Source organism: Cydia fagiglandana, chromosome 15 (genome assembly GCF_963556715.1).
Source record: "Cydia fagiglandana chromosome 15, ilCydFagi1.1, whole genome shotgun sequence".
NCBI lineage: Eukaryota > Metazoa > Arthropoda > Insecta > Lepidoptera > Tortricidae > Cydia > Cydia fagiglandana.
In genome coordinates, this window is record NC_085946.1 from 17,570,332 (window position 1) to 17,585,189 (window position 14,858).

The 14,858-nt window shown below is 40.1% G+C and overlaps 1 protein-coding gene across 1 annotated transcript in view; it reads left to right on the plus strand.

Moving 5' to 3' along the window:
- The first annotated feature begins 905 nt into the window (after positions 1 to 905).
- Positions 906 to 14,858, plus strand: part of LOC134671515 (parapinopsin-like) — a 78,245-nt gene continuing 64,292 nt past the window's right edge. The window contains exon 1 of the mRNA XM_063529380.1: positions 906 to 1,103. Coding sequence (XP_063385450.1) covers positions 930 to 1,103 — 174 coding nt within the window. The 5' untranslated portion in view covers positions 906 to 929. The remainder of the gene's footprint in view (positions 1,104 to 14,858) is intronic.

Here is a 14,858-nt window from a genome sequence, read left to right on the forward strand (position 1 = left end):
GCCTACCTACATGCTCACTGCTCGTAGAAATAATTAGAAGAATAATTACTTACAGAGAATTTAACGAGTTCTAGATCAATAAAGTCGCAGAGAAAAACTACTGACTAATTATATTCTAAATCGGAGACGCAATTTTTTTAATTTAATACTTAAGTGAAATCTTCCGCCATCCTAGGAGTTAAAAAACTCCTTTTTCGGGCAGTCGTGTAATAATGCATATTACAGCTCTAGGTTTTATTATGGGGATCGCCTTCCGATTTCCAAGCATCAGATTGCCCTGAGACTGTATTATGCATACGTTCGAAGCCGATTGGAGTACGCTGCCGTCGTATGGGGTCCGCTCGAGGCGAAGTACACGCGTAAATTTGGTGTACCTATCCATCTTTGAACACGCGGTTTTCGCTTTAAAAGTCGCGCACCCTTGAATGTTTAGGGTTCCGTATCCAAAGGGTAAAGGGACCGGGGCCTAGACCACCGGAAACCAGACCTTACCAAGACTCCACTGTCCGCCTGTCTGTCTGTCACCAGGCTGTATCTCATGAACCGAGATAGACAGTTGAAATTTTCACAGATGATGTAGGTATTATGTCTGTTGCCGTTATAACAACATACTATATATATATAGTCCTCCTCATCGTTTTCGATGACGGCGACCCTAAATAAATATCATGGACGTTGTCTGGCGTGAGCTCTTATGTGGCTGGCCAGGCCGAACTTGGTCTTAAATATTCTATTGCACGCGTAACAACATATACTAAAAAGTACGGAACCCTCAATGGGCGAGTCCGACTCGCACTTGTCCGATTTTTTCCGGTTCAAAATGTTACAATATAAAAATTAAATAGAATATCTTTGTTTCAGATACGTGAAGTGGCCATGCGGCAACTGTTGTGTAGTGAGTAGTGCTGGTGTCCAAGTGACGGTTCAACATGACGTCGTTCCCCGTGAACTGGAACGACACGGTGGTGAAGCCGTTCGACGACTTCCCCCTCCTCATGCCGAGGTGGGGGTACGTGGCTTCGGCTTTCGTGCTGTTCCTGATCGGGTTCTTCGGGTTCTTCCTCAATCTGATGGTCATCGTGCTGATGTATAAGGATCGGCAGGTAATTTATTATAAAATAAGTGCTTATATTGATTGTCATGCAAGTTACAAAAAGTTTTTTTTCTTTTTTAATATTAATTTATTTTAGTTGGAGAATTCTTGTAAATTCCTAGAAAGTTGTTTCTACGAAAGTAAGGTAATTTCCATTTTGTTAGCAGGGTGTTTCATGTCTTAATAATACGAACGGTGAGATCTGAAAAACATCTAATTTACTTTATCTGGATAAAGTACTGCCAGCACATGAACGTAGGTTAATTCACTAAAGCTGGCACGGATTTTATACAAGAATAAGAATAATATTTAATTTTAGGTAAATTAAACGTACTAATCCCCAATCGACATGCTCGACATGCTAATGCCCAATAAATAGATCACACCTTGCTGTCACCTCTACTCTACTGACAATGACGCTTAACTTCAAACTCGGGTAAATCCATCTGTCAGATTATGCGATTTTGGTATTAAGGAAAGGTAATAGGGTAGATATTTGCTGAGAGGGTCGAATGGATTTACCCGAATTTGATGTTAAGCGACACAATTTCAAGATTACGATGTACTGGGACCGCGTCGAGCACCAATACGTTTACCTTATATTTTTTATAAGAATTTCTCAATCTCTCTTTCTCGTGTGAATATTTTTTATTTTATTTTTTTTTATACCTGGATTAAGCAAATTGAATTTACTAATTCGGCCGACTTTCATTACAACGTGTTCTTTACTTAATTTACACGAAATTTCGTCGACTTAGAAGCCAATTCGAACGTACACTGACATTAGAATTCATTCATTCAGAGCCCACTGTGTCCCACTGCTGGACAAAGGCCTCCCCCCTTTTTTTCCACTCGTCTCTGTCTCTGTTTAGTGATAGTTTGATGTGGACATAAGAATGATATTTCATAATTGAATCATGTTATTAACCTATCATGCGTCTCGCCCGCGCCAATAAATGTACGGACATGTACGAACGAAATGCACGACATTTGCGACATTTGATAAACATCAGCTAGTTGTCAAGAAAATATAATTAAAAAAGAAGAAGTTAGTTGTCATTCTGATATACGTTCAGATCGGCCAGGCCCCAATTTCACATCGGTGACAGGTGCGACGAATTGTAAAATCACTATTGCTGACGTCACAGGCATCCATGGGCTACGATTACCACTTACCATCGTGCGGGCCGTATTCCTGTTTGCCACCATCATTGTATTATTAAAAAAAACTTTATTATATCGGAAAAAAAACAGATATTTCTCCTGCGAAGTTTCTGACAATTGTCAAAGATTTAGAAGAATTGTAGGTAATTCTTGACAGGTAATGAGTTATATGTCGGAATTTCGTGACAATTGTAGTGTTTCTTGTGACAATTGTCATAAACTTAGCAAGAGAAATATCTGTTTTTTTCCGATATCATAAAGTTTTTTTTAATAATACAATGATGGTGGCAAACAGGAATACGGCCCGCCCGATGGTAAGCGGTAACCGTAGTGCATGGATGCCTATGACGTCAGCAACAGTGATTTTACAATTCGTCGCACCTGTCACGTTGGTGAAACAGGGGCCTGGATGTTAGTTACAACCTGATTCTAATTTTAATTAACGTCAAAAATGTGATCACAATACGATATGGATCAAAACCTGTCAGTGTCAAAAGTGACGTCTCTTCAAACAAGAACGTCACTTTAGAACGTGACACTGAAAAAATCCGATCCATATCGTATCGAGACCTAATTCTGCGCGAGTGAGATGCACCGGCGAATGATAACTAAACGGGCTATAACCGCGAAAATCGAAGTTCGCATATTGCGGGAATTTTTCTCTGTCACTCTAATTACGCCTTCATTGGAGTGAAGGAGAAAGATCCCCGCAATTTGCGAATTTCGGTTTTCACGGTAGCCCCTCTGAAATCATTCAGATATCGTTTTGATGTCAAGTGTACGTTCAAATTAGGCTTTGCTACGTTGGTATTTGCTCAGAACGACCTTTACAGACATTGAATATGAAATCTAACCTTGATAAATAAAGTCTGACACGTGTCTTCCAAGGGTGGAGTGATACCATCCATTAGCGTGGACTGACAGCCTTTCCATCCAAAATGTATGGCTGTGATGGCCCACCATCCTACACTAAAAGCATTGCATTATAAATGTCAAATCGATACGAATAGTGGCTTAGATTTGTAACAGAATTTTTGATTCACACTGGCTTTGATGCATGGTAGACGATCGATGTTAGCTTCCGTGCACTAGCATACTATATGACTAAAGTCAAAAAATGTGGCCATAAAAGCAAAATATACTTCATCAAAAGGACTATATGCATGCGATAGCAATGTGCAAGTTGCAACACTTTGCAAACATTCGCAAAATTTTCGAAATTCCTGGAAACTTTCAAGAGAATATTCTCCTAGAAAGTTCCCGTTCAGATAAGGGATTATTACCTCTAGGTACTCATTGTACTTAACTGTTGAGGACTGTTTTATTTAACATTTACATCACTCATTCGCTTTAATTTCAAGTTTCAGGTGTCATAAGAATCGAAAGTATCTAAACAAGTGAACCGTCGGTAAATAAAGGTATAAAATAAATTCGCAATATACCCGTCTATAAATGTAAACACGTAAATCTTGTAAATAAAACGTCTATAACTTTGGTACGTATAATTGGAACATGTCTGATGGTTGAGGTAATTTCATCTGATGTCATTTGGTAGCAAAGTTAACTTATGTTTCTTGAATGTCATGAAACAATAACATGGTAAAATTGTTTGGGACACAAAGAGTACCTACTCTGAAAAACAAAGAAATACAAATGTAAATAATCCATTAAGGAACCCTCTGTTTAAGTTGATTTTAAAATAAATTGAATTCCCCTCTGGCGATAATTACTTTATAAGGGTGATAGTAGTGGTAGAATTGAATTATTTATTTATAAAAAGGTGCGGCAAAAATTAAATTCTCCGCGACACTTTACAATTTATTACAATGGAGTATGAATTGATAATTCAATTATATTTTACAAAAGATCCCTAGCCAAGGTAGCCGTAAAATTACATAAAAATACGAGTTTACATTTTATTGATATAAACGATTATTCAATCAATTCGGTGAGTATAGACGCTTGAGTTTACTTACTTTAGTGCCTCTCTAAATAATTCATGCTACCGGGTAACAAATTGACTAGCTGATGTATTTTTAATTTGAACGAATACATCTTTTATATACATATTTCAAAGCATCAAATAAATTGCAACATTGAAAATGGGGCTTGTTTATTATATAGGTATACCTATTCAGACGAGTCATTAATGTTTAACAGACTAAAAAATTGGTTCGTAATTTAAACATTTTGGACATGTCCGAGTAGGTATCACGGAAGTTTTGAATTTAAGACTTAATTAATTATTAATATTAATTAAGTATACCACTAATGTATAATGTAGGTACATATATAAAACACAACAAATGTATTTACATTATTGTTAGGTATATTTTGAGATTAAAAACACGTGACGTCAATATTTAAAGCGAAACACAAAAGCGAAATCAAATCATGAATAAATAATGTCTCGCGTAAAAATTGTGACGTAGAAGACGAAACCTCGATCTTTTTCGATATTATTACTGTAAAACCTTTGTACAAATCGTAGTCTTTTAATAAAGACCGCGCTGCAATATTACTTTGAATATAAAAATAAATAAATAATGTAATTCTAAAAAAAGTATGCGTGTTTTATTGTTGACTTACCCTTTCAAGTTTCAATGTTATTTCAGCGAGTTATTTTAAAATACTAAATACAATACAAATTATTATTAAACAAATTTTGGTCGGTTTGAGACCAAAGGGTCAAATGGGGTCAAATATAAGACACGGGTAAAAACCTAATCCTTGTGTGTAGACTTATTTTTAAATGGAATAGCAATGAAATATAATAAGTTTTTCAGTGCTAAAAACTTAGTCTTATTTATACCCGTATCCTATATTTATCCCTCCTTACCGTACCGCTTACACTTTTTTTCCCTCGTAATACGGGACAAGCAGTGGAAAAAGCAGTGGATATGACGTCTGACTTTCAATCCGGAGGTCGCGGGTTCAAATCCTGGCTCGTACCAATGAGTTTTTCGGAACTTATGTACGAAATATCATTTGATATTTACCACTAGCTTTTCGGTAAAGGAAAACATCGTGAGGAAACCTGCATACATCTGCGAAGAAATTCAAATGTGTATGTGAAGTCCCCAATCCGCATTGGGCTAGCGTGGGGACTATAGCCCAAGCCCTCTCGCGCATGAGAGGAGGCCTGTGTTCAGCAGTGGGACGTATATAGGCTGAAATGATGATGATGATGATGATGAATACGGGACACAAATAGATAATATAGAAAACCCGGACTACTCAATTAAGCTCATAAGCTTACTTATATTTTGCCCTCCCGGCTAATCGCTGTTCGTTGCCTCCTTCCTGAACCAATTACTGGGATTAGATTACCAAAATTTACTCCACACCATTTGTAGAAGAAAATTAACGCAATTACAGTAAAATCTGCTTAACAAGATCTTAAGTGCCCACGCCTTAAACGCGTTTAAAGCGGAAAGCGTATTACCTAACCTTGAAAAAAAAAACATAATCATCATCATATCAGCCCTTTATCGCCCACTGCTGAGCATAGGCCTCTCTTCTAGTACGCCACTTATCCCGGTCCTGAGCTAATCTCATCCAGAAGTGCCCCGCAATTTTCCGGATGTCGTCCACCCAACGAGCCAACGGACGCCAGGCGCTTCTTTCATTTGAAAGCGGCCATGAAAAAAAGTATGAGAATAAGTTGCAGAGAGCAGTGTAAAATGGCATATTACGCGGGAAATCGTATTAAGCGCGGGTTCCACAATATTGGATGTACGGCACTAAAAGTTGACGTCCTGAAAGCGTCGTTTTCAGCTTAACGGGTACTTATTGCCGCTTGTTAGGTAGGTACGTGTTAGGTACGTACATACTCGTATATTCTAAGTAATAAAGCTTCAAAATTAAATCAACCTAACGGACTACCGATAATGTAGTACCCTTTAGTTAAAACGTCACATATGTAATTGTATCACATCGGTCTATATTAATTATTAAATCAATTTTGGGGTCATAACCAGATTATTGTGAGCATGACGCAAATCTGTCCGATCTCTGAATAACATAGTTCAGAATATAAATGATTTAGTAGGACAAAGTGAAGGGTTCCTAGTTCACAACAGGTTATTATAGGGCACAAAAGCTCCTTTATACGTACACCAATTCAAATGGGTCGTTTTTAGTGTTCCGTACAAAACTTTGTTTACGGAACACTTATGGGATCACTTCGGTCTTGCAAATCAGTTAAATACGTTTTTCTCAGAGACCGTTTGACATAGATACCTAAAATTTGGAACAGTTATAGCAATTACACCACTCATATTGTAAATAAGTCTAAACTGCTTATTTCTTATTAAAGGGGGAAATTTAGGGGGTTGAGAGGGGTAGGCTGAAACTTTTTTCATTTGTAAGAATCGTGTGGGGTACCATTAGAAGGCTTGTAAAAAATTGAGTCGATGGACTGATTTTGACTTCATTTTAGACTGCAATAGTTTCGTCAAAAAATGCATTTAAAATTTAAAGTTGCAAGTTTTCATACAAAATTTTTCACCTCTGTCCTGGCGATTTTCGCGAAAACTATAGCTAACAGGCAGCTGACCAGTCAATACCCAACTTAAAGAAGCATGGAGACGGCGGGAAAATTATCAGCTTAACTTTATCTTTATTAGTTTTTCAACTGCAGCTTGACCTTTGGTTGCTTAGGGCTAGATAACTGATGCTTACACTGGTCAATTCATATTAGGCGAGAAACATCCTTAGTTAAAACTTTGGCATTGAAATTTATGACTTATGACTTTGACACAAAGTTTAATCCTGCTTGCTTATTTTTGTGGGATATTTAATTTTATCTCAATAGCCTACTATAAGTATGAGAGACATCTACAAAATACGACCTTATTATATTGCAAATAAGTTTCAATTTCGAACGGGCTTTCCAACCAATGTACTAGGCATCTCAAAAATATGAAAAATTCAAATTAAGAATTCCGTTCTTGACTGTCGTTGTGTTTTTTTTTTCACAATAGGACACACAGAGTTAGTAAGGCGTATAGAGATAATAAAGTCATTTAATATTTATGAACAGCTTTGGCCTCATGTATAGATTTTATTGAGAGTATCTGATTCATCGAAACAATATACACAATATTCCTTTTCATTAAGTACCATTACATTTCTGTATTAATTGTATAATTATAATATCTATTAATTATATTCAGTACTTATGTATATTTTTGAACGGATCGGTGAGCAACAAGATTCAGGGCTATAACCGCGAAAATAGAAGTTCGCAAATTGCGAGCATTTTTCTCTGTCACTCTAATTACGCCTTCATTGGAGTAAAAGAGAAAGATCCCCGCAAATTGCGAATTTCGGTTTTCGCGGTAGCCCCTCAGTCCTGTTACGAGAAAATAATTTTGGAAGACATTAATAGTATATGACAGTTAAATATCACAGTTTTTAGAAACAAAGGTAAAATTGACGAAATATTTAAAGTAAGCCGATCTTGTTTTTTAGCAGTTCTAAATAATATATATGGCATAAAAAAATAATGAGTTCTAAATTCAAATTGAAGGAGTATACATTTAAGGTAATGAGTTCTAAATTCAAATTGAAGGAGTATACATGTAAGGTATTATATATAGGCCAAGCGCGCACCACGATTTTAATTTTTGCGACACGATTTTAGAATCGCCCTGTAATATATCGCAGAAAATTCACTGCGCGCACTGCAATGAAAAACTCGACGATTTGTTCATTCTCAACATGGATTTCGTACCCGTCGCTTGTCATGAAACGTGTCTTTAATATGCGATTGCTGTATGACTTTGAGCATTTATAACACAAAGGTGATCCCCGTCTATTTCCATAATTAAATGGTCAACATCTAGCGTCTCATTTTGAGACTCCATTGGAGATGCAGGTGCCGAGATGTTGGGGTTTGGAGAGCGAAATGCCGACTGAGGTCCGGCCGGTTTGCGATTTTATTATCATAGTGCGCGCGGGGCCATACAACTCCGCATGCTGCAATTCACTTTGCGACAATCGCGGAAAAATGTGACAAATCACAATTTTAAAATCGCAGCGATTTTTTTGTCGCATATGCGCGCACTAACATATAAACACATACGTTGCGTTTCTGCGACAAAATTATCGCAGGACAAAAAATCGTGGTGCGCGCTTGGCCTTACTCTAAATTATTATAATACATCAAGCATTCGCGAGATGCTCGACTTCGGTATTCAAACACAAAGCAATAGTACAAGAATCTAACTAAATGCAAAGGCCGAAGGAGCGATTCGAAGATCCGAAGCGTCCGACAGACGCGCGCCTCCCGTAACTTTTCCAAGTATTTTTAAGTACAAGTGTCTAAGTCGCAAGATCCAAAGGCTGAAGTCGCATTGGGCCGAAAGCCCGAAGCATCCAGGAGGTCAGTTCTAAACACAGGTAATTAATACAAGTGTCTAAATGCGAAGGCCGGAGGCCCGAAGCCTGCAAGATGTCAGTGGTTAAACACAGAACTGACAGCCTGGAGGCTTCGGGCCTTTGGCCCTACGCGGAGCTCGGCCTTCGGCTTTCGCATTTAGACACTTGTACTATTGCTCTGTGGTAAAGCGATGACATTTTTCTAAAGCTCGGCCTTCGGCCTTCGCACTTAGACACTTTGTACTATTATTCTGTGTGTGTAGTTGAATACGGTATCCTAAAAACAGGCAAACAACCTCTGTAAAATGTAACGATGCGAGCGGTACGGCTACCATCAATTTGGCATTTGACATAAACGCTACCGTGGGCGTGAACGTAATTTACTTTCTATGCATCTCGCTCGTACTGACAAATTAGTGCGAAAGAGATATACCTATAGGAAGTAAAAAATTACGTTCACGATATCGTTTATGTCAATGCCAAACTGATGGTAGCCGTACGGAACACTAAATGCCTCGAGCTATCTCGGGCTTGGCCAAATTATTTATTAGGGTGCCGTACCCAAAGGGTAAAACGGGACCCTATTACTAAGACTTCGCTGTCCGTCCGTCCGTCTGTCACCAGGCTGTATCCCACGAACCGTGATAGCTAGACAGTTGAAATTTTCACAGATGATGTATTTCTGTTGCCGCTATAACAACAAATACTAAAAACAGAATAAAATAAAGATTTAAATGGGGCTTTTTTTTTTTTTTTTTTATTATGCATGGGTTTACTCATGGCCACAGACTAGCCGAGGCGTAGACGTGGCCTATAGGGCATGCTCCCGGGAATTCCCGGTTCTCATATTCCCGGGAATTCCCGGGAATTTTATGGTATCAAAAGAACCGGTACTGAAGACCCGGTACCGGTACTTCCCGGTTCTCATCATATGACTATTCCCATTTCAATAGTAGTAATGTATTAATAGTACTTTAGCTCGGGACATTATATAACATTTAATAATGGTGCTTTGGGTCCCCCCAAATAACCCGATAAATTAACCTAGTAAAGTAGGCATTCGTGAAGGCAGGCCGTGCCGTCATATAGTGCTGAGTGCATCGACTACGCTACAGCCGTGTGACTCGGCCCAGGCGGAGCCAATGTGTGCCGGTTAATTTCGTAAAATAGGTTGGAACGCCAATTACTAAGTGTTTGTTTATAATAAAATAAGTCATTTCTTAATTCTTATGCAATTATTTATATGAAAATAAGTCATTCATAAAGATTGTACGCTAACAAAAACAATTTCTTAAAAGTAATCAAAAGATGCCTTGAGAACCGGGAAGAACCGGGAATCCCGGTTCCGGCCATGCCCAGAACCGGGAAATGAAATTCTTGGTACCGGGACCGGTACTGCATGCCCTAGTGGCCTACGATGGAGCGAGCTCGCCCAGAAGGTGCCTGTTCACTCTTGATTTGAAGGTTGCCGGGTTATAAGAGCACGGAAATATAGACGCCGGCAAGGAATTCCATTCCTTGGCAGTGCGCATAAGGAAAGTAGAAGCAAAGCGCTTAGTGCGAATTGGCGGAATATCTACCAAGTAAGGATGGAAACCGGCCGTGCGTCTAAAAGTCCGATGGTAGAATGGGGACGGTGGAATGAGCTCGTGTAGCTCTTGGGCACACTCCCCGAAGTGCAACCTGTAGAATACCGACAGGCTGGCGACTTTCCGCCGATGGGCCAAAGTCTGAAGCTTAGCCGTTAGCTTCTTGTCGCCAATCATCCTCCTGGCTCTGCGCTCCACTGAGTCCAAAGCGGCGAGTTGGTATTTAGCTGAGCCATCCCACAGGTGGCTGCAATACTCCATACACATTCCCCTCCTCCCATACAACAAACGTGATTTTTGACCAAAGTTAAGCAACGTCGGGAGTGGTCAGTACTTGGATGGGTGACCGTTTTTTTTTGTTTTTTTTTGCATTATGGTACGGAACCCTTCGTGCGTGAGTCCGACTCGCACTTGCCCGGTTTTTTGTTTAGAGACCTATTTTCATCTCTAAGGGCGGTTTCAGACTACGAGTACTAATGTAATTTTATACGCGCGTATACATTTTCCTACATTTGGTTTCTACACGCTTACACGCTGGTTACATTTTCCTACATTTGGTTTGTACGAGCTTACACGCTCGTTACATTTTCCTTACATTTTGATCTACTATGTACGTATGAAACGCTAGTCTGAGACCGCTGTAAAGACCGACAAAGCAAATCAAAGTTAAGGACTATGGGCCCGATTCGGATTTTGAAATAGACATCTATTAGATATCTTTTAGACATCACCAAGATACGATAACGATATGTTTAAGATCCCACCTGTCAAATTTGACATTTGCGCGATTCTGGAGATACTCTTGAACGATTTCCACAGGATATGACTTAATTATAGATCCAATTCACATCTAATAGATATCTTACTCTATCTAACGTAAAAGTGACATTGGTTGCCCGAATTGCGCTGCAAAAGAGAACTAGTTGATATCTAAACTATAACGTATCTAGAATGGATCTAGTACGTGACGTCTGTTGTGAATACCATGAAGTTCGAATACGGCAGACCTGTACGTGACTTGTTCGCGTGTCAACCGTCACCTACAAGGCTTTAGATGTATAATTAAATTAATTAATTTAACCCAGTTTTGGGTGCTCTTGTTTACTGTAAACTAAAGACTCTAGAGACTTTAGGAGGCTGATATTGATTTATCAATTTTGTATTGATATCGTTACTTGTGTTAGAAACACCGAACTGCGTTCCAAAACCGGCATTGTGGATGTGGGCAGGAAGGCCGCCAAGCTAAAGTGGGACTGGACAGGGCACATTTGCCGAATGCACCCGGAGCGCTGGACCAAATTAGCTACAGACTGGGTCCCACAGGACGGATCTCGGGGCAGAGGAAGACCAAAACGGAGATGGCGGGGCGACCTTGACACATTTTGGAAAGAGTGGCGGGAGTATGCATCGGATAGGACCAAATGGCGGGAAAGAGGGGAGGCCTTTGCCCAGCAGTGGGACACTCCTACAGGCTAATAATAAAAAAATCGTTACTTATTAGGCATCTTGCTCTTTATAAGCGCTAAGATACGTAATCTAACTATCTAATACCAGAGATATATATAACTTCGTATCTAATACCTTTAAACGAGCAATTCTTGTTTATTTATGCTTATATTTCGGGGATCTCGGAAACGGCTCTAACGATTTCGATGAAATTTGCTATTTGGGGGTTTTCGGGGGCGATAATAAATAATAATAATAATAATAAGCTAGAGCTATAAGCTCCAGGGGTGGAAGTGAAATATGCATAAGACGCGAGTTGGCACAGTGGCTGTTAACAGCCACTGGGTAGAAAGCGGCGCACACCTCTCGACACCCCTGAGCCGCTCACACCGGTGTTGCCCTTGAGCCATCCTAGATGTCGCTTTTTTGTGGGGGCCCATCTTGTGAGGGCGAGTCACCGTCTGCCGGAAATAAAATTGCATACCGTTTTATTAGGCAGGCGTCCGGTTTTTTACCCCATAGCTCAGTACTAGTCCATCGCTTTCACCCAATAACCTAGTTCATTTTAGATTTCATCAACTCTCAATAGCCCTTACACCCTGGCGGGTGCTGCCTCTGCGTGCGTCCCATGACACGGGTAAGGGCAGCATCCGCTCGGTGTACCCCTTACATTTCATTAAAGTGTCAAAAGGGCCTCTACGTGTTGGCTTCGGCTCCGCGCACGCCTCCCAAAGGTCCGGAACACCATTGTTCCGTGATGGGAAAGACATATAATAATAACAAATAAATTCTTTATTTGGCAGGCAAGAAACCCAAAAAAATTAATACAATACAATATAATAAAAGGTGTAAAAGTAAGTATAAAATACAGTAAAAAATAAAATAATGGTAAAACTTACAACATAAAACAATGAAATAAAACGTTTACAAACTTTTGCACTAAAGGTGTCCGTTCTCAGACCGGTGCAGTTTTCGCCAATGTTTGTTAAATTCGTCACTGTAGTCTTTAGCTACTAGTGACAGAATTTCATTGTCAGAGGCTAGCAGTCTCGCCCGGAAGGCAGCCGACCTGGCTCTCAGAATGGCGAAGAAGTCAGGGACTCTCGCGTCCGCAAACATACCCTTCGCACTGCAGAAACGCGGTAATTTCAACAAAATACGATAGGCGTTGTTGTACTGAACCCTTAGCGCGTTGAAGGAGTGCCTGGTGTACCTATTCCAAAGCTGACAAGTATAAAAACATTGGCAAAAGGCTTTGAACAGGGTCACCTTTACCTCACTCGAGCAACGCGCAAAGCGTCGAGCCAACATGTTGCACCGAACCGCGAGAGCCCTGCGCTCCCTCTCCATATCGGCGTCATCTTTCAAGTACTCGTTCAGGATATGTCCCAAGTACTTGAATCTCGTTACAACCCGAATTGGCGCACCACTCATACACACCGTAGGTATCACCTCCGGACCCTTCCCTGACCTAAAAACGAGCATTTCCGTCTTAAGCACGTTATATTTTAGGCCATGCGTACCGGCATACTGTTCGCAGATCTTAAGTAGCTTTACAAGACCGTTTATCGAGGGGCTGAGAAGCACCATATCGTCTGCGTAGCTCAGATTGTTAACACATACGTTACCAATATGGCAACCGACGTTAGAGCCTCTCAGCTCCCCGATAAGGTCGTTGACATATAGATTGAATAGGTCCGGAGATGTCAACCCACCTTGGCGTACTCCACAGTCTAGCCTGTAGTCGTTAGACTGTGTGTCACCCCATTTTACATTGTTAGTTTGGTTCTCGTACCAGAACCTCAACAGACCTACAACCTCGGGAGGTGTTCCAGACGTAAAAAGCTTTTTCCACAGCAAATCATAGTTGACTAAGTCAAAAGCGCGGCTGAGATCTAAAAAGCACGCGTACACTGACGTCTCCCTTTTGACATAGTGATTCACTGTGTACTTCAGACCTAATATTGCAGAATCTGTTGAAAGTCCCGGGCGAAAACCAAACTGTGCCTGATCAATTTTAAGATTCCTGGTCAATTCGGGCTGTAACAGCCTCTCGAGCACTTTGCCGATTATCGTAGCCAGAGAGATAGGCCTGTAGTTGTTAAGACTAGACAGGTCGCCGGTTTTATTCTTAACAATAGGGACAACTATTGTTTTCATCATGTCAGGAGGAAGGTAACAATGGGCTAGGCATGCATTGAAAAAATCTGCTAGGACACGATATAGCTCGTCACTACCGTAGAAGATGTGCTCCACGCTAAGTCCATCGTGCCCCGGGGACTTCCCACGCTTCATATTTTTTACTACATTGGCGATATCTCTTATTGTAAATATAATTATAAATCGTTAAATTATAAAAAAAAATTATAAATCGATCTAGCTAAGTCTTATCTCTGGGAAAAAGCTCGGCCTCCTAGATATTGAATCTTTAGCTCTGGAGGCCTAGCCAAAATAGCCAGATAGCTTTTCGTTAAAAATGCTATCGGTCTCTCTATCACTCTTCCATAGTAGTGCGATAGAGAGACAGATCTGATGGCGATTCGTCGTCGTAAGTAGCTCAAACGATTATCATCTTGGCTAGGCCCCCTAATTGCTTTTCTTCGCGTGCACTAATCACCGTGAGTAATCATCAAGGTTATATCAAAACAAGATCAAAACCTTGACAAGTTGTAAAATCAGAATCGGCCTCAACGCATCATGTTTCCAAGGCAAATGAAGGTTACATAAATTCAACAAACAGGGGCCAAATTCGACATGTACAACTGTCAGATTTCGCATCCACGTCAAATCAACAGTTGATTTTATTCCATACTGAGTGTTGATTCCATCAACGGTGGATAATATCATTTGGTACAACCAAAACTCAACTCTAAACTAAGGGCGGTTCGGTTTGGTTTGCTTGTCACCCTAACTGTGGATTGTTAATGTCAAATTTTGACATTGTACGTATTCGAGAACTTATGATTTTTCCCACATCAACGGGAGATCAACACGATACGTCAAACGTCGCTTGTCGAATACGGGCCCAGTACGGATATGATGGTCGTATTTGTCTACGTGACAGCGTGATAAAACGGTGTGCGTCTCTTTCTATCCCGCAGAGTTAAAAAGTGACAGTTGTTTTATCATGTGGATAAATGTGGATAAAGCGATCCATAATAGGGTTGCTGAACGCGTTACTT